The sequence below is a fragment of the Cucurbita pepo genome, chromosome 4, assembly GCF_057944985.1.
Source record: "Cucurbita pepo subsp. pepo isolate OVF chromosome 4, ASM5794498v1, whole genome shotgun sequence".
NCBI classification, from domain to species: Eukaryota; Viridiplantae; Streptophyta; class Magnoliopsida; order Cucurbitales; family Cucurbitaceae; genus Cucurbita; species Cucurbita pepo.
The window spans coordinates 3,329,230-3,347,473 of record NC_141801.1 but is presented as its reverse complement, the minus strand read 5'-3'; the positions used below and the strand labels follow the sequence as shown (position 1 = coordinate 3,347,473).

The following is an 18,244-nucleotide window of genomic DNA, read 5'->3' as shown; positions in this document are numbered from 1 at the left end:
TACTTTTGTAATTTCTTTTAAATATTATTTTAATTTTTTATTTATTTAAAAAAATTACTTTAATTCTGTAATTTTTTTTTTTTACAGTACAGTATTTTTGGAATTTGCCAAAAAAAAAAAAAAAAAAAAAAATTGAAAAACCCTAAACCCATTTTTTGCTGGTAGCCCACTCCACTCTTCCTTCTTCGCCGTCTCTACCGCGCGCGCCCTCTCCGCCGGAGCTGTTCCTCGGTCACTTTTTCCTTCTCTCTCTTCCTATCACCCTGCAATTGCTGGCCTGCGGATCGCAGCCCCTGTGTTCTTTTGCCGAGGTCCACACACCGGCTTGGCGAACACTGAAGGCCTTGTCGCCGACAAAGCACGAACAGCGCCGCCGTCCCTCGATGTCAGTAACATCTATCTTCTCTTTTTCTTTAATCTCTAGTTTATGCTAAAACCCCAATGTTCCAACTCCCAACTTTGTCGAAACCTTCGTCTTCTGGGTTTAATTTCCAGCTGGTTTTGTGTGGTTCACCAGAAGTAGGAATGAAGGGGCTTTCGGTTGGAGAAAAGCTTTTCATACAAGGTGGTATTGCTCAGGATCTTCGCACCGATGGTCGAAGGAGACTAACTTATCGACCCATTTCCGTAGAAACGGATGTGATCTCTCAGGTATACTCAAAACAGAGCAGTATATTTATGGCTTCTTTGCTTGTTCTGTTCTTGCTCTTTATGTGGTTTTATTTCTCAATTCACTTATGTTTAGGCGAATGGTTCAGCAAGGGTCAGAATGGGTGGTACTGAGGTTATTGCTACTGTCAAGGTATAAATGCGTTGGGCTTCTTTCTCATTCAATTCTACTCTTCACCAGTTTCTAACCAAAACACTGCAACCGCTCTGTTTTTCGTTTTTGAAACTGTAAACTTGGATTGGTTATGGTGATTACTGCTTAGATATGTTTAAGTGCAGGCTGAACTTGGAAGGCCTAATGCAATGCAGCCTGATAAAGGGAAGGTTTCCATATTTGTTGATTGCAGCCCGACTGCAGAGCCAACGTTTGAGGTGTGAAACTTGCTTATTTTTACACATTTGTTCATTCATGATTGTAGAAATGACAGTAAATTGGTTGTTCCATGCAAAATGGTGTTTCGTTGGAGAAAAAGAGGTTATGCATTAGTGAAAAATGGAATGTTGAGCATCAGAAGCTATAATTTGTATGAAGGTCTTGATATTTAGATTTCTGACTATGGGCTTGATTTCCATTGATTAATTTGCTGTCTATTCGTGATTAAATTTTGAAATTAGTGCAAGTTGCTAAGAATTCGAGCGTAGTAGGATTTTGATCAATTGGATTAAATAAGAGGCACATTTATCACTAACCAACATAGTCTAACAATTGGATATTGCAAACAAATCTACCTTGAAACTTGAAGGATCTTAGCCTTATTTTCAATGATAGTATGGTTCTCATTCTTAGATTATGATTAACTAGGTATGATCATTCCTCTAAACTTGAATGGTTCATGCGCACAGAAAACATACAAGAAAAAAAACCCCATTGAAGGAGTCCTCAATGAATTATAGGAACAGACTGCAATCCCAAAGAATAACCCAAGCTGATAACTGCAAAAAGAACGATTCGAAGATATCTTTAAAGATGCATTAAATCTCACAACTTTTGACATCTCCTCGACAAACCTCTTGAGCTTTTGAAAATAGTGACAAACAAGCTTGCCACAAGACTCCCCATTGAATAGCAAATGAACAAGCCTACCCGAGAACTTTTCCTTTATTTTTGAAGTGAGATTTCATCATAATCACCCTTAACATAGAGTGATAGTCCCCTATTACTCATGTAACGGCCCTAAAAAGCCAGCTCCATAGGGAGTAAGCAAGCTGAAAACCTCACAAATGATGATTAAAATCCTCATCTTGTTGACGATGGACGCACCATTATTGACACAACATTAAGGAAGAATTTCACTTGATGCAATTCTGGGAATTCATTCTACCATGTAAAACTTGCCAAGTAAAGAACTTCACTTTTTAGGGATTTTCACCTTTCTGGAAAGAGAAAAAGGAGGCCCCTGATTGGACGAAGAGGAATAAAGAGGGATGGGAAAAGACTAATACATTAAGTCTTTAGACATATTAAGAGCCCAAACCCTATGATAGGAGAATAATGTAAAAAATCCCACTACCTCCAAAGACTTGTGATTAGTGAGAAGAGAAAACCCAGTGACAGTGAAGAGGACGAATTAGAGATCGACAAGATAGAGGCCACTGAGTGTAACCTCTTGTCAGAAAAATAATAAATGTGAATAAATAGATCACAAAGAGGCTTAACACCCACCCACCAATCCTCTCCAAAAATAAGTAACTACAGTCATCAAAAGCCTTTAGAGTCTTTTAACCCACTACTTGTTCATTTTAAGTTGAGAACCAATTTCTTTCTTTTAAGGGAAACATATTAGCAAAGGTAGTATAAGTGCATAGTTCTAACATTTAATCAATCAAAGATGAATGAACAAATTAAATAATGGAAAAGAGTTAGGGGATACAATAGATGTTAGATCAATGTTTAAGTGCTAAAACAATTATCTAACAGAAAAGCTATTATAAACGTTTGTAATTTACTATAGAAATCGTTAAACAACTGAACTGGTATCCATGTGCATCACATCAACTTGTGTAGTTTCTTTTCCATATGTGCCTTTGCTGTGCTTGTAATAATTTGGGTTTTCACTGAATATAGGGTAGGGGTGGTGAAGAGTTGGCAACAGAACTCTCGATTGCCCTTGAGCGATGCCTCTTAGGAGGAAAAAGTGGTGCAGGTTTGACTCATGACTAGAAAAGTAGATTGATAGTATTCACTTCCCTTGTTTTGATCAGTAACTTTTGCCCTTGATTAACAATCGTGCTTTTGTTGCCTCAGGGGCTGGGATTGACCTTTCATCTCTGATAGTTGTGGAAGGGAAGCTTTGCTGGGATCTTTATATTGAGGGCCTTGTTGTAAGCTCAGACGGCAATCTTCTAGATGCCCTTGGTGCTGCGATTAAGGTACATTTTCTTGAATTTTGTCTACTCTTCTATGTCTCATTTGTTTACTTAAATAACCAGGTTTTGTACTTATTGTTTATACTAGGCTGCATGACCATATAAGCTTTGCTAGTTTGACCAAAACAATGAACAACAAACATCAGTGTCATGCCCGTGTATGGTCTGCTTATATCTGTCATTATTTCTGATTGAGCAAGTCACATTTTGCAACTGAAGTCCCTTGAGCCTATATTTGTCTCTTTCGGTGTCGAGATCTACAATAATTTCCTCTTATATAGGACTCTACCGGAAGATTTGAACCCTTCATATTTAGTAGATTTTTTAATAATCACAGTTGCTATCAAGAATATCTTGCTGGTAGTTAAAGCTGAAACTAATAAACCCTCATCCTCTTCGCAAGGCTGCTTTGAGCAATACCGGCATACCAAAAGTCAATGTTTCTGCAGAAGCATCGGCCAATGAACAACCCGAAGTTGACGTAAGCGATGAAGAATTTCTACAGTTTGACACATCTGGGGTTCCGGTCATAGTTACATTGACAAAGGTGGGTAGGCACTACATTGTGGATGCTACTCTGGAAGAGGAATCTCAAATGAGCTCTGCAATCTCCATATCCGTCAACAGGCACGGTCATGTCTGTGGATTGACCAAACGAGGGGGTGCTGGGGTCGATCCAAGCGTAATCCTTGACATGATATCCGTGGGCAAACATGTGAGCGAGCAATTACTAAACAAGTTGGATTCAGAGATAGCTGCTGCTGAAGCTGATGAAGAAGAATGATAAAGCTTTTAAGGTCAGATCTCTGAAACTCTTGTTCATTTACATTGTAGAATCTTGGAACTTGCATCTGAGTTAGAATTCTAGTGTAGATGATATAGATGATTGTAAGGCAGTGAGTGATCTTGTAAAATTAGCAGTTTTTTAGTCCTTTGATTCTGTCATGGTATTTGATCTCAGTTTAGTTGTGTCTGAAATGATAAAATGAAGGGCAGATGTTGCATCACTTGCAATTGTGGCTAGATAATTATTAATTTTAGACAATTTATCTTCATTTGTAGTTCATAGTTTCCTCACATTTCTAAGGTTTGTATTGGAACTAAAATTGTAATATCCAAAATTTGAAAAAGGAGGAGATACGACTAGAAACAAGACGCTTGTTCATTTTCATTTTGTGTAGATTCAACGGCGATAGTTAGATTTTGACATAATATTGAGATAGTTGATAAATAGTAGGGTCACTTTACCATATAGTCAGTTATGACTATATGAAGATTGAAGATTGTTCGAGTCGTTAGCTAATTTCTAGTTGTAAATTCTTTTGATGTGATAGAGGGTATATATGTTCTAGACTTGGAACGTCCAAAGGAAATAGTAAAGAGCATAGCTAAGGTAAGTGATTCATATGAATCCAATCAAGGAATAGATCACATGATGCCACCGTTGATAGTAGTTTGAGGAACTTGAAGGAGCTAGATAATGTGAATCTAACATTGGGTTAAGGTTAAGTTACGTGATACTAGTGATTTTGATGTGAACTCAATTGTTGAGATGACTCGAAGAAGCTAGATGAGATATCCAAATTGAAAACCCTACCATGAACTCAGTTGTAAGACTTTTTAGTGTTGTATAACTCCAAAGAGTTGACCAAGTCTTATTCTAATATTCTCATAATGAATAACCTATGATTAAGATTCTAGGTTATCACCATTAAAGGTATATAAGATACACGATATGTTAATTCTAAGTTTGATTGATGTCGATAAATCTATGAGTGAGCTACGTACTAAGTATATTTTTATACTCGTTCATGTTACTTATTCATTTTAGATAGTATCTGAATTTATACAACTTATTCATTTTAGGTTCAGTAAAAGAAAATTAAACTTTATATAAGGGATTGTTTGGTTTGAAATTTTATTTAAGATGTCCGAAAATCTAATAATTGTGTTCGAATATATTATAAATAATATGCATTAAATCTTGAGTTTTTTTAGGGTATTAAATTATACAAAAAAAAAAAAAAATAATAATAATAGTCGTAGAAAACAATTAGTAAGGTCATCAAATTGAATTATATTTTGAAACGTTCATTGTATTTTTAATATCTTTTGAAATTAAAAAGTATTATAAAAAAAAATTTAAATTGAGACAATGGGGAAAGTTCAAAAATATTTTATTAATTGAATTTATTCAATATATTATCTCGAGCAAGATGTTGGTACAAATCTGACCCATATCTAAAAAGACGATTAATTTTAGATTTTAATACCGATCACTAAATAAGATACCGATCACTATTTATTTATTTATTTTTATTTCCTTTTTGTAAAGGTTGACTAAATAGAAAAAAAAAAAAAAAAAAAAGTAATGTGACAAAAAATCATTGTTTTCAAAGTAATGTTTGGAAGGAAAATGAACAAATATTGGTAAATATTTGGTAAGGAATCTTTTACAGAACAATTTTGGTAAATGTTAGTAATTTTTATTGGGGTAAAAAGAACCGTTGAATATTATATATTTATTTATTTATTTATTTTCGATAATATTTTTTAGAATTTTGAGTACTAATATATATTTTATTGGTTAATTTTAACTGTCTATTAAAAAATGTAATTACTTAAATGGTTGAAAATTATAATTTTGTGTGATATAAGACATTAAATTGATAAAGAATCAAAATTTGGAAATAAAAAAAATAAAAGAAATAAAGACTTTTTTTTTTTAATGTTTAATTTGAAAATAAAACAAATATTAAATTCATACATTTTGTTTATTTATTTATTATTATTATTATTATTTTTCAAACTTGTGTGGGGCCCACAAAGAAACGGTGCATTGGGTCGAGTAAGCTGCCAGCCTTACCTTCCCAACTAAACTCGCCTTCTGATTTTGTAGTTGACTATTGACTTTCACGGGTCATATTTTTTTCAACCGTGCGGCGTCGTCATGTTGATATATAAGTCTTAAGATAAATTCGAGCTCCGTTTAGAATTTCATAATTAATAATTTTATTTATTAAGTCGTGTTTGTTAATATATATATATATATATTTACAATATTGTTTGAATTTAAATGTAACACATTGGATTAAATATTAATGTTATACATTAATTAATTAATAAATGATAATTTGATATCATACGATAAATAGTAAAGTAAATAGATTAATTAATTAGTAAATATATTAAAGAAAAATACATTTAAATCTCATTTTATGTGGGAATTGAAACTTAGTGTCGAAGGATGTATGCCTGGATATTTACTATAAAATTAATTTTGATAGTTGAATAATTAAAAAAAGGACAAAAACCTATATATATATATATATATATATTATTAATTAATTAATTAAATTATAAATTTAATTTTTGAACTCGTTTAATAAATTTTAAATTTTTTAATTTGTGTGATAAATTTCTGTCTAAATTTTTTTCGTAAATAAAAAAAAATTAAAAATGAATTAATATATTAAATATAAATTCATATTTAATTTTTAATTTTGTGAGTAGTTGGTGAATTTTATAATTTCTAAAAAAATTAAATTAATATTTTAAAATTTTATAAAATTAAAATTGATAATTAATTTTTTTAATAGATTAAATTAATAAAAAAAAATACCAAACTTTAAACTTTGTTTCGATATAATAGTTTTAAATTAAAAAAAAAATCTGAAAAATACTTAAAAAAAAAAAGAAAAAATATGGTTTTTAATGGAAAGTGTTGATAGGTTGTTTTAAAAATACTATTTAATTTTTAAAATAACTTTGAAATTTAAAAAATATTTTAAATTTTCTTAAAAAAATTAAAAAAATATCTTTACTATTAGTACTCGGTAAACTTATAAACAGTTTCGGTTCATATATTAATTAATTTTATTTTTATATAAATGTTAAACGTGTTAATACTATATTTAAATTTTATATTTTTTAAACGGTACAAAAATTTAAACATTATTAACAAAAACTAAACAAAAAAAAAAAAAAAAAAAAAAAAAAAAAAAAAAAAAAACTATATAAGGGTATTATGGTAAGAGTATTTATTGAAATTAAAAAAAAAAAAAAAAAAAAAATCGTTATATAAATGGTCTTCACCAACCTCAAGCCACACTGTCCAGTTCTCCGGTACTTTTTTTCTCCACTTTCCCTCTCTTTTTCTTCCTTAGAAATGGCCACCGCCAAGCTTTCTCTCTCTCTTTTCGCTCTTTTCGCTCTGGTCGCGAATTACTCCGCCGCATACGGCGCCCTAGTGCCGGAGGGGGACTGTTCGAAACTCATCCTCACTTTGGCCGACTGCCTCCCCTTCGTCTCCAAAGACAGCACCACCACCACTCCCGCTAAAGCCTGCTGTCTCGGCCTTAAAATCGTCGCCAAGGCTAACGCCGATTGCCTCTGTCATACCTTCAAGAACAGCGCTTCATTAGGTATCGTCCTCAATGTCACCAAGGCTCTTTCTCTCCCTGCCGCTTGCGACATATCCGATCCTGCTCTTTCTGAGTGTAAATGTAAGCCTAATTTCTTCAAAATCGCTCTCTTAATTTCCGATTCGGTAAAACCCTAGAAAACCTAACTGATCTGTTTTTGTGAAATCGCTGTTTCCTTTTGATTTCCAGTGTCGACTTCTCCTATTGGCTCTCCTGGTACTGTTTCTTCTCTGAAACGATTTTCGATTAGTCTTACTCTGTTGATTTCGATCTGGATTTTGGAATGTTTGTGATAAAATTCCTGAGCGTTTGTTCTGTTTCGATTGTTGTTTTTGATGCAGCAGTTACGCCGGCTGCCTCACCTAAATTGTCGCCGGGAGAAGCGCCAGTGAAGAACGAGACGACGCCGGCTCCGACACCTGAAACTTCGGCGGCGACAGGCGTTATGGCGTCCGTTGGATTCATAGTCGCCGCCATTGGACTAGGTGTGTTCTACAGTTTTTGAGTGGAAAGCGTTTGAAAAATTTGGGGGAATTTGAAAATTGTTTTAGTGTTTATTCGCGTTAAGGGAGTTTGTTGGGACCGTTGGATTTAGTTGTTTCTTTTGCGGCAAGGTGTTCTTTTTCTTTTTTTTCTTTTTTAAATTATATAAAAAATTAGATTAATATTTAAAATTTTATAAAGTTCATGAAAAAAAACTAATGCTACATCCAAATAAAAACGATATCGAGGACAAGATGACTAACAAAAACATAAAAGAATTAAAAATGATTTTGAGTGTCACATGGGATGCAAGAAGAGCCGAGGACTTGTGTTAGTCTATGAAAATAGTCTCCACTCTTAAGAAACGAGGAGTAGGTAATGTGATCATGTCGCATGAGAGTAACGTGATCATGTTGCATGGAATGCAGGGAATGTAGTCTTTACTCTTAAAAACGAGGAGTAGGTAACGTGACCATGTTGCATGGGACGTAGGGAAAGTAATCTTCACTCTTAAAAAATGAGGAATTGCTGCAAGAGAAGTAAGATTTGGATTCTCTTGTTGATCAAACATCTCAACAAAAACATCTGTTTGAGATTTGAATCATTCCATAGTCAAGATTGATCACATCAAACTTGAATGATTCTAAACATGCAACCTAAAAAAAAATAATAATAATAATACATGGTTTTTGTCACGACCTTAGATTTTTTATAGTCTAAAGTCGCTACTGTATACTCATTTGTGTGAAAATAATTATTTGAAACTTAATCTTAAAATGCTGTCATGAACTTACGTGTTCGAAAATATCTTTAAAACGACACAATGAAATACTAAATGAAGTAAATAAACATTAAAATTAAAAACGTTCTATTTTAACTTAAGTCTAAGCAAATAAATACTACCCTATGCATATGTCATGGTCTCTTAGGTTGCAATGCCACCATCAGCCATACTCGGGAGTTTTGCCTTTACCTGCACAAAAAAGAGTAACACATGGCTTGAGTACTTTAACAAATACTTGAAAAGTGATCCCACAAATAGGGTTAGATGCAAGCGCATACAATCATGAGGGAGACCTATCATATCAGTCTATATTCTTTCGGTGGCTATCCTAAGCGGGTAATAGGGGTGTGCATGGTCCGGGTTGGGTCGGGTTTGAGGATTTTTTTGACCCAACCCAAAAGTTTGGGTTGGTTGGATTGGTAACCCAACCCAACCCAAAACTTTTCACAACCCAACCCAAAACTTTTCACAACCCAACCCAACCCTTTATTTTTCGGTTGGGTTTGGGTTGGGTCCAGGTTGGATTATCAATTTTTTTTTAAATTTTATTTATACATAATTTATAATTATTCGGATACAATCTTAGATAAAATATATTAAAAGTTCACAAACAAACACAAATCAATGTATAATGATTGAAAAAAAAAATCAATAAAAAAACAACAAAATTGTAACAAATTAACATAGTTCAACTGTGTCATAAAACTAAAAACAACTAAATACCGACCTTTCTTGAGATTCGTTAAAGAAACCAAAATATAAGGATAGATCATTAAATTAAATAAATAATAAAAAGGATTAGTTTAAAGATATGATATATAACAAAAATAAAAAATATATAAAAATATTTTAATTAAAATATGCTTATTTATCGTGATTTATAGAGTCCTTATACTGATGGATTCTTAATGTATTTTATATATTCTTATTTGGCTCGGGTTAACCTAAAGGTTTTGCTCACAAACCCGAAACTGAACCGATTCAGTTCGGGTTTAGAAAAATGAACCTAACCCTACTCGAAATGCTAATCCAACCCAACCCAACCCTTATAGTTTGGGTTGGGTTGGTCCGGGTTGGTCCGGGTTGTCGGGTTATATGTATACCCCTAGCAGGTAATTGGATGTGTATTTACTATTCTAGACACGACCCACACATGCGAGTATAGACCCACCACTTGATGAACGTGACAATACGTTAATATAACCTGAGAATAGATGGGTTCAACGTTACTGATTTTTTAAGATTTGTTCCTTCCTCACTGACGTGGATCTTAGCTAAAAAGCACGATAGAAATGTGTAATTTGGCTTACCTATACGTGCTGAATCTTTGTTGGGTCCTTCCTCGAAGTCTAGCCTTTTGCACGGTGTCAATGGAATTTTCTTCTAGATCTCGCTAGCGGTACTATGTACTCTTCGTCTTCGCTACTATTCTCACTCTCTCTCTTGCAGGTAGTTTCTAGGAAGACTGAGGATTGTTTTGGCGTGTTTGGCGTGTCGTGAAGGTCGAGGAGGGTGTGACCGAGATGGACACGAGAATTTCAGCGCCTCGCCAGAATTCTTACGCGTTTTCGAGCAACCTTTTGTTCTTTTGTTATATCGTTGCAATGATAATTACTTCCATAATTACTAAATTGTAACTCTCTTTCCAAATTTTAATGGAACAAAAAAAGTAATTTTTTCAATACTTAGTTGGAAATTTAATTCAAGATTCAAGTCTTTCTCACAAAAGTGATTCATCAAATTCAAATAGAGAAGGTTGTCCCCGCTCGTATACCCACAATCTTCCTAGAAATATCTAGCCGATACACTTAAACGTGTTACATTTTGTCCGAGTCAACTCCACACCCGAGCACACCACCTGTTCACAAACTTAACCATTGATTCACTATGTCATCGAGGTTCACAACTTCTTCATTCGACATCTAAGAATTCTACTAGCACAACTAGATCAAGAATACGACTCTAATATCATTTGGTAAAGACAATAAATTTATCGTATCTTCACAATGATATGATATTCACAGTTCAATAATCTAGGGTGAAACCTAATAAAGGTGGCTGACCTTTCTTTCCCGGGCTTGTGTTCACATCTCTTTTCCAATCTTTCTAATTCTGTAACGGTGGCTATAAAGAACATCTAACGGTCGCTAGACCACCGTAATGGGGCGCCCTCCCCCTTAGTTTCCATCGCTCTTTTCTATCCGCCACGCCGATCGAGTATAGCATGAGTGATCTATACGAGGTGGTGATCCCCATTCTTGTCTATTATTGTAACGACCTAAATCCACCTATAGCAGATGTTGTCCTCTTTGGGCTTTCCCTTTCGGGCTTCCCCTCAAGGCTTTAAAACGCGTCTACTAGGGGAAGGTTTCCACACCCTTATCATTGGTATTTTGTTCTCCTCCCCAACCAATGTGGGAAATCACAATTCACTCCCCTTCGGGGCCCAGCGTCCTCGCTGGCACTCTTTCCTTCCTCCAATCGATGTGGGACCGCTACCAAATCCACCCCTCTTCGGGCCCAGCGTCCTTACTGGCACACTGCCCTGTGTCTACCCCCCTTCGGGAAAAAACGAGAAGGCTCGGACGATGATGTCCCACATTGGTTGGGGAGGAGAACAAAACACCTGTTATAAGGGTCTCTAGCAGACGCGTTTTAAAGCCTTGAGGGAAAGCCAAAAGAGGACAATATCTGCTAGCGGTGGATACAGGCTGTTACAGTTATCCACTTTGAACGTAAGATCCATGACTTTGTTTTTAGTTTTTCTCAAATCGTATCTATCAGTGGAGAAAGTTGTCGTCACTCGTATACCCTAGATCTTACTCTTATCCGACAAGTGTATCTTTTTTTTAATCCACAACAATATTATTTATAATAATAATAACAAATAACAAAAAAACTCATATCAAATAATTCTATGTCAAAACCTAACTCGTTCTCAGATCACTATTCAACTCAAAAACTTAAACAGTAAGACGAAGTCATTCACATTTTCAACGATTTTGAGCTCGCATTCTCCCGCCCCAAGACGACAACGACCAATTCCTCCGAAGATTCGACCGCCGATTGAGCTCGAGAATCTGCCTTTGCCACAGGTCTCTATAATCCCCTTTAAATCCTGTAGATGTGCCATGATGATTGCCTTTCAAACCCATCAAAGAATCATCATACTCTCTTCTAAGAACAGGATCAGAGAGTGTCTTATAGGCTGCATTCAGCTGAACAAACATCCTCGTACACTTGTCTTTGAGGGAAGGATCACAAACAAGGTCAGGATGATACTGCAAAGCCTTGGCTCTATAAGCCTTCTTAATGTCTTCGTTGCTCGCATGACATCCATCACTCACCGAGAGCAACGTGTAATAATCCGTCCCTTTACAGGACACGCTCATCACCGGTCGGATGGTCTTGTTTCGGGAGCTTAAAGGGCTGCAAAAAGCTGCTCGGAGCGAAGGATTTGGTGAAGAAAACATGGTTGATTTGATGTATGGAAGAGACAATGGGAGTGATATATGTAGAGATGAAGGGGAATTTGAATTTGGTGGGCTGGGAAAAAACGGCGGCTGTTTCAGGGGACTAATGATCTGGATTTGTTCTTGTTACTTTGTCTTCATGTGTGGTTTGGAAAATGACCATATTTGGAGATGCTTTTGGATTGCCTTCTAGATGTTTAGTTTTGGATAGGCCTTCTAGAAGTCTATTCCGGATATACGTCAAATCATCGGAGACAAAAAAACAAAATATTTTCACGATTTCTTTCTCGTTATTCAACTGTATAAAACTGTTAGTAGTCACACTGTAGCGGTTCCATTGAATAACTTTATTGTATTATACGATAGTTATTGGTATTTTTACGAGGGATAGAGGTAGGGTGTACATAGATCGAATTGGGTTAGGTTGGGCTGAGGGTTTTTTTTTGGACCAATATAAAAGTTCGGGTTGGTTGGAATGGTAATTCAACCCAACTTGAAAATTTTCACGACCCAAGCCAATCTAACTCTCTATTTTCGAGTTGAGTTGTTGGTTTGTTTGTAACATCCGAAATTTTCTACTTAATTTAAGATTGCTACTGTATTTAGATCATAAACATGAATGTGGAAATACTTCATTTAAACTTTCATAAAACATAAGCCGAAAATAATACGAATTCATAAAATTTAACACTTCAGCTTAAAACACTGTCATGGACTTGCGTGTTTTGAAAACACTTTTAAAGACGACACAACAAAAGACTAAATAAAATGAATAAACGTTTAAATAAAAAAGATCATATTCTAGCCTAACTCTAAGAAAATAATACGACTACCCTATACATGTACCATGGTCTCGAGTTGATGCCATTGTCAGCAGTATAGGAATGTCTTGTCTTACCCTGAAATAAAAGTAGCACATGACTAGAGTATTTTAAGTGACCCCACTATCGAGGGTTAAATGACTGGACCTATCAGTCTATTTTTTTCTTATGACACTATTCTAACTGGGCAGCTTGGATGTGTACTATATACTCTACACACAACCCATACATGCGAGTATGGGCTCACTAGTCAGTTTGCACACCGTTGGGCCCTTTTTCTTGTCGGGCGAGCTTTCTCTGGTAACTCAACTTTTGCCGGACACCCATTAGAATTAGTAACCGTCACGGCAGCATTATGTAAAACATAACGATACTTCGCCTGCCTAATGGATGTACGCGTCCGTACCCTCGTATCCTCCAATGTACGAGCACACATAATGCATGAGGTCCCAACATTTTTCCGTTTTCATTATCATTTAATACAACTCCGCTAGCATTCTGTACATATCATATCGTTTCAGATATCGATTATCATTCATATCATATTGCTTCTCATTCTTCAGTTCTCATATCATACATAATTCTCTAACAAGGTTATATTTCATGCCATTTATCGTGATTTCATGTCATTCATATCATGCTGTATACACACAAGTTAAGAGACATATCATAACGTTCTATGCTTTTAACATAACATTTCATCATATACATTTCGTACCATAACATATTGAATCACAATGTATCATATTATAAACATGTCAATTTATCACATATCTCGTACCATAACATATTTCATATCATATGACAATATATATATATTCGTCATTCACATGTCGTATCATAATCGTATCATGTTGTAAACACTTCGTGGTCATATCGTTTCCTAACTTATCATAACCTTAACGTTCTTATACCTATCATAGTCATATCGTTACATGAACGTACCTTAGTCATATCATCACAGTAACGTATCCTAATGCTACCGTTCTATCAATCTATCACAAACCTATCTCTTTCTACCTATAACCTAACTGTATTCTTTTATCAATCTCTCATATCCATAGCACTTCAGTATGTAACTTAATTTTAACGTTTCATGAACGTATCTTACTTATTTCGTTACATTTCGTATTGTGCATCCTTCTCATATCCTATCTCAAACATATTATTGAACATATCGTACCGTAATTATTATCATATAAGTCACATATCATAACATATACATAATATATCATAAGCATATCGATCCACAAACAATTCACACATATCAATATAGATGACACGTACATAACCACAGGGCACATGTCAACATCAAATATAATCATGTCGATAGTAAGGTCACTTACCTGGTTAGCTTAAGTTGTTGTCACGAATATATCCTTAATGAAAGTTTAATTCTGTCATTTGAAATCCAAGTCAACTTATGTAAGCTCATGACATCAATTTCAAGTTTGAACTCTATAAAATTATTTCTCTAATTTACATGGGTCCATGGTTAAAATGGTTAAAAGTTTTCAAATGTTATATATCTATAATTATGTTTTTATAAAGAATCTTATTTTCTATAGTTACCATTAAATAAACAAAGTTGATAGAGTTACTTCATGACTGTGTTGTCCTATTTACTTTCTTCTCTATATTTAGTTTAAGTTTTTAATTTTAGTAATTTTTTTTTTTCTTTTTTTATCTATATTTACTCTATTGTCTTTTAATTTTGAATGGATTCCTGAATAAACACTATTCTCATTTTTCCAATTTTGATGAATCAATCTGGCCAGTGTTGTTTTAACTGTGGCAATTTGTTGTTTTAATTGGGTTGTTGTTGGCCATTGTTGTTTTAACTTGGTAAATGCCATTCTTGGCAATTGTTGTTTTACCATGGCCATTGTTGTTTTAACTTGGTAAATGCCATCCTTGGCGATTGTTGTTTTACCATGTTGTTTCAAGCCATTGTTGTTTTAACTGGGTAAATGTCATTCTTGGCAATGGTTGTTTTACCATGTGGTTGTTTTACCATGTTGTTTCTGGCTATTGTTGTTTTAACTGGATAAATGCCATTCTTGGCAATTGTTGTTTACCATGTTGTTTCTGGCCATTGTTGTTTTAACCGGTAAATGCCATTCTTGGCCATTATTGTATTTGTTTCTTGGTCATTGTTGTTTTAACTTAGTAAATGCCATTCTTGGCAATTGTTGTTTTACCATGTTTCTGGCCATTGTTGTTTTAACTAGGTAAATGTCATTCTTGGCAAAGGTTGGTAATGCTATTCTCATTTTTTTCCTCAAATCTTGGTGAATCAATTTGGCAATTGTTTTTCTTTCTTCTCTCAAATCCCAACATGACAATAGTTGTTTTGGCAAATTGTTGTTTTAACTACAATCAATCTGCCAATTGTTTTTCCTCAATCTTAGTAACCTGAATCTCTCAGGTGAATATGTCATTCTTAATATGACAATGGTGGTTTCTATCATTCTTAATATAACAATGGTGGTTTCTGGCCAGCCAAGCAATTGTTGTTTTAATTGTTTCAGAGATAATGTCATTTTTAATCTGGACATTGTTGTTGTTTTAACTAGGTAAATGTTATTCTCATTTTTTCTGGTAAAAATAATCTTGCAATTGTTGGTTTTCAATTCCTTTTTGCTAATTGTGATTTTTTTTTTCTTTGGAGTTGAGATTTTTTTTTTTGCAGTGCCTGGAGTAAATCTCAACGGGATAACTATCATCTCAATAGACTTGTTTACGGGATGAAGTTTGGAGAGCCCTAAATTATCTTAAAAATTAAAAAAAAAAAAAAAATACAAATTGTGATAAAACTACATTATGTTGATAAAGAGAAAAAGAATTGTAAAACAAAATCTTCAAATGGGTGAAAAAAATCTAATGAAACTCACTCCACAATAAGTGCTGATTCTTAATCTACAAATAAGAGAACACTAAAAAAGAAGTTTTTGATAAACTCAATATTTAAAAGATTTTCAAAAGATGATAGATTGCACCTTTTTTTCAAAAGATTTTCCAGGTTGACCCAATAATTAGAATTTCGAAACCGGATCAAGTTCCAAAAAAACAAACCCAACCCAAACTTGAAATCTTTCTCATATAATTCGCTGGAAAACTGACTAATCCAGTATACCAAGCGTAGCAAGCTAATCCGAAGTAAACTTTGAGTCGATAATCCAACCAACCTCTCTTCCTTAGTCTTGTTTCCATTTATAAGACTCGCTGACTAATCCAGTATACCAAGCGTAGCAAGCTAATCCTAAGTAAACTTTGAGTCGATAATCCAACCAACCTCTCTTCCTTAGTCTTGTTTCCATTTATAAGACTCGCTGACTAATCCAGTATACCAAGCGTAGCAAGCTAATCCGAAGTAAACTTTGAGTCGATAATCCAACCAACCTCTCTTCCTTAGTCTTGTTTCCATTTATAAGACTCGCTGACTAATCCAGTATACCAAGCGTAGCAAGCTAATCCTAAGTAAACTTTGAGTCGATAATCCAACCAACCTCTCTTCCTTAGTCTTGTTTCCGTTTATAAGACTTTCGAGTTAGTAATCCAACCTTAAAACTAGGTTCTCTTCCTTAGTCTTCGATCAAGTTCTCATGAGAAACTAATAAAATAAATCTCACAAGTGTAAATCAAGTGACAATAAAATATTTAATCTAATAATGCTGTTATATAAATTCAATTAATATCAAGACAGCAATCGACCATTTCACTGGTTCAAAAACAATATCAAGAATGATCAGATAGAGCTAATACAATAGTTGCCATCATCGAGGCAATCAAAAACAACAATGATCCTCATTTCATTCTCGACAATTTAAATCCTAAGCATAAACCTGAATAGAAAACCCAATTCTGCTGTAAAAAGAGAACAGAATAATCAAGAACAATAGAATCAAGAATGATCAGTTAGAGCTAATACAATAATTGCCATCATCATAGCAATCAAAACAATAATGCTCATCATTTCATTCTCCAGAATTCCAATCTCAAAGTTACTTAAAATCAATACGAAGAAACACGCACAATCAAAAGCCATTAAAGGAAAAATGCTGCTAAAAATGGGAAACTTGAAACTTGAAACTTGAAAAATCTGGTATCTAAATCAAATAAAACTCAAATTGACGGCTAAATGATGCACAATGAAACCAAGAAACAACACCATAAGTTGCTAATTCCGATTAAAAAACGACATACAAACTACTACAACTCAAGGAAATCATCAAGGCAATCAAAAAGTTAATGTTCATCATTTCGTTCTTGGTAATTTGATTCCTAAAAACGTATAAATATGAATAGAAAATCAATATGAACGACGAGAAGAGGAAATACTACAGTAAAAAGAAAATCCGATAAACTTCAAAACAGAGCATCAATCAAGAATGATCAGTTAGAGCTAATACATTAATTGCCATCATCGCGACAATCAAAACAATAATGCTCATCATTTCATTCTTCAGAATTTGAATCTAACAATCTTATAGAAGCAACACAGAGACACAAATCTGCTTAAAAATGCGAAACTTCAAAAACCTGGTAACTTCATCAAATAAAGTCCGTATATACGGCTAAATGATGCACAATTAAAACTTTTTTACTCGCTAAACTCAATACCAAAAGTAAGTTATGAATACTGAGAACAAAAAGTAGATCCAAAAACCACAGATTGAAGTGAAAACAAAAACGGAAACCGGGGAGAATAATCAGCTAAAGATAATACATGAGAGTGCGATCATAACAGCAATGAAACATATAGGAAAATAGATTATCATGATCAAATTCAGTAAGTCTAGAAGGGAAAATTTGATTCATGAGGGAACGAAAACGAAAACGAAAACAAAAACTAGAACATGAAGAGAGAACAGAGGGTGATACGATAATCAGATTCAATGGAGTGTGGGAAAAAGAGAAGGCGAGACTGCGAGATTGAATACAAAACCCTAATGAATGAATCTTTATAGGCGACGGGCGCTGGAATGAGCGAACGACCAATTTTGACCTAGAATTCATGGCTTGGGCTTTTATATCGCCAAATCACTCATGGCCCAAAATTTCAAAATAAAAAATACTCCTAAATTTCAAAAAAAAATCCAATTAAAAAAAAAAAAAAAAAACTATTAAAACCAAAAGATGTTTGCTCGGGTTGAGTAGAAAGGTTTGTTTCATGAATCCAAAAGTTCGAGTTTTCAGGTTGAATGTACACCCCTAATTCTA

General features: G+C 34.2%; 3 protein-coding genes and 4 non-coding genes across 9 annotated transcripts; 2 read left to right on the top strand and 5 right to left on the bottom strand.

Annotated features, from left to right (window-relative positions):
* Positions 1-155: 155 nt before the first annotated feature.
* Positions 156-4,097, top strand: LOC111792238 (3'-5'-exoribonuclease family protein). Of its 2 annotated transcripts, none has more exons than XM_023673593.2 (7): positions 156-385; positions 518-651; positions 746-802; positions 949-1,041; positions 2,735-2,813; positions 2,915-3,039; positions 3,440-4,097. In XM_023673593.2, exons 2-7 carry the CDS (start codon positions 526-528, stop codon positions 3,818-3,820), a joined length of 861 nt encoding a protein of 286 aa, XP_023529361.2. In that variant the 5' UTR covers positions 156-385; positions 518-525; the 3' UTR covers positions 3,821-4,097. The 2 variants fall into 2 exon arrangements, with proteins under 2 accessions (XP_023529361.2, XP_023529362.2); XM_023673594.2 differs by having other exon boundaries at positions 496-651.
* Positions 4,098-7,129: 3,032 nt separating this feature from the next.
* LOC111793860 (non-specific lipid transfer protein GPI-anchored 11) lies at positions 7,130-8,050 on the top strand. Of its 2 annotated transcripts, none has more exons than XM_023675925.2 (3): positions 7,130-7,541; positions 7,650-7,676; positions 7,805-8,050. In XM_023675925.2, exons 1-3 carry the CDS (start codon positions 7,205-7,207, stop codon positions 7,963-7,965), a joined length of 525 nt encoding a protein of 174 aa, XP_023531693.2. In that variant the 5' UTR covers positions 7,130-7,204; the 3' UTR covers positions 7,966-8,050. The 2 variants fall into 2 exon arrangements, with proteins under 2 accessions (XP_023531693.2, XP_023531692.2); XM_023675924.2 differs by having other exon boundaries at positions 7,802-8,050.
* A 3,670-nt stretch (positions 8,051-11,720) lies between these two features.
* Positions 11,721-12,200, bottom strand: LOC111792821 (uncharacterized). The gene has a single exon (XM_023674413.2). It carries the CDS (start codon positions 12,198-12,200, stop codon positions 11,721-11,723), a length of 480 nt encoding a protein of 159 aa, XP_023530181.2.
* A 4,563-nt stretch (positions 12,201-16,763) lies between these two features.
* LOC111794119 (small nucleolar RNA Z102/R77) lies at positions 16,764-16,839 on the bottom strand. The gene has a single exon (XR_002815014.2). It is a non-coding gene; the product is annotated as a small nucleolar RNA Z102/R77 (small nucleolar RNA).
* Positions 16,840-16,929: 90 nt separating this feature from the next.
* Positions 16,930-17,004, bottom strand: LOC111794121 (small nucleolar RNA Z102/R77). The gene has a single exon (XR_002815016.1). It is a non-coding gene; the product is annotated as a small nucleolar RNA Z102/R77 (small nucleolar RNA).
* Positions 17,005-17,410: 406 nt separating this feature from the next.
* Positions 17,411-17,485, bottom strand: LOC111794120 (small nucleolar RNA Z102/R77). Its single transcript, XR_002815015.1, has one exon. It is a non-coding gene; the product is annotated as a small nucleolar RNA Z102/R77 (small nucleolar RNA).
* A 242-nt stretch (positions 17,486-17,727) lies between these two features.
* LOC111794123 (small nucleolar RNA Z102/R77) lies at positions 17,728-17,812 on the bottom strand. The gene has a single exon (XR_002815018.2). It is a non-coding gene; the product is annotated as a small nucleolar RNA Z102/R77 (small nucleolar RNA).
* Positions 17,813-18,244: the final 432 nt, after the last annotated feature.

Excerpts from the sequence above, each read along its gene's own strand:
- LOC111792238 (XM_023673593.2), top strand. The coding sequence starts at position 526 with ATGAAGGGGCTTTCGGTTGGAGAAAAGCTTTTCATACAAGGTGGTATT. Across the intron at positions 1,042-2,734 it reads CTGCAGAGCCAACGTTTGAG|GGTAGGGGTGGTGAAGAGTT; the intron begins GTGTGAAACTTG and ends CACTGAATATAG. Across the intron at positions 2,814-2,914 it reads AGGAGGAAAAAGTGGTGCAG|GGGCTGGGATTGACCTTTCA; the intron begins GTTTGACTCATG and ends TTGTTGCCTCAG.
- LOC111793860 (XM_023675924.2), top strand. The coding sequence starts at position 7,205 with ATGGCCACCGCCAAGCTTTCTCTCTCTCTTTTCGCTCTTTTCGCTCTG. Across the intron at positions 7,542-7,649 it reads TGCTCTTTCTGAGTGTAAAT|TGTCGACTTCTCCTATTGGC; the intron begins GTAAGCCTAATT and ends TTTGATTTCCAG. Across the intron at positions 7,677-7,801 it reads TTCTCCTATTGGCTCTCCTG|CAGTTACGCCGGCTGCCTCA; the intron begins GTACTGTTTCTT and ends TTTTTGATGCAG.
- LOC111792821 (XM_023674413.2), bottom strand. The coding sequence starts at position 12,200 with ATGTTTTCTTCACCAAATCCTTCGCTCCGAGCAGCTTTTTGCAGCCCT.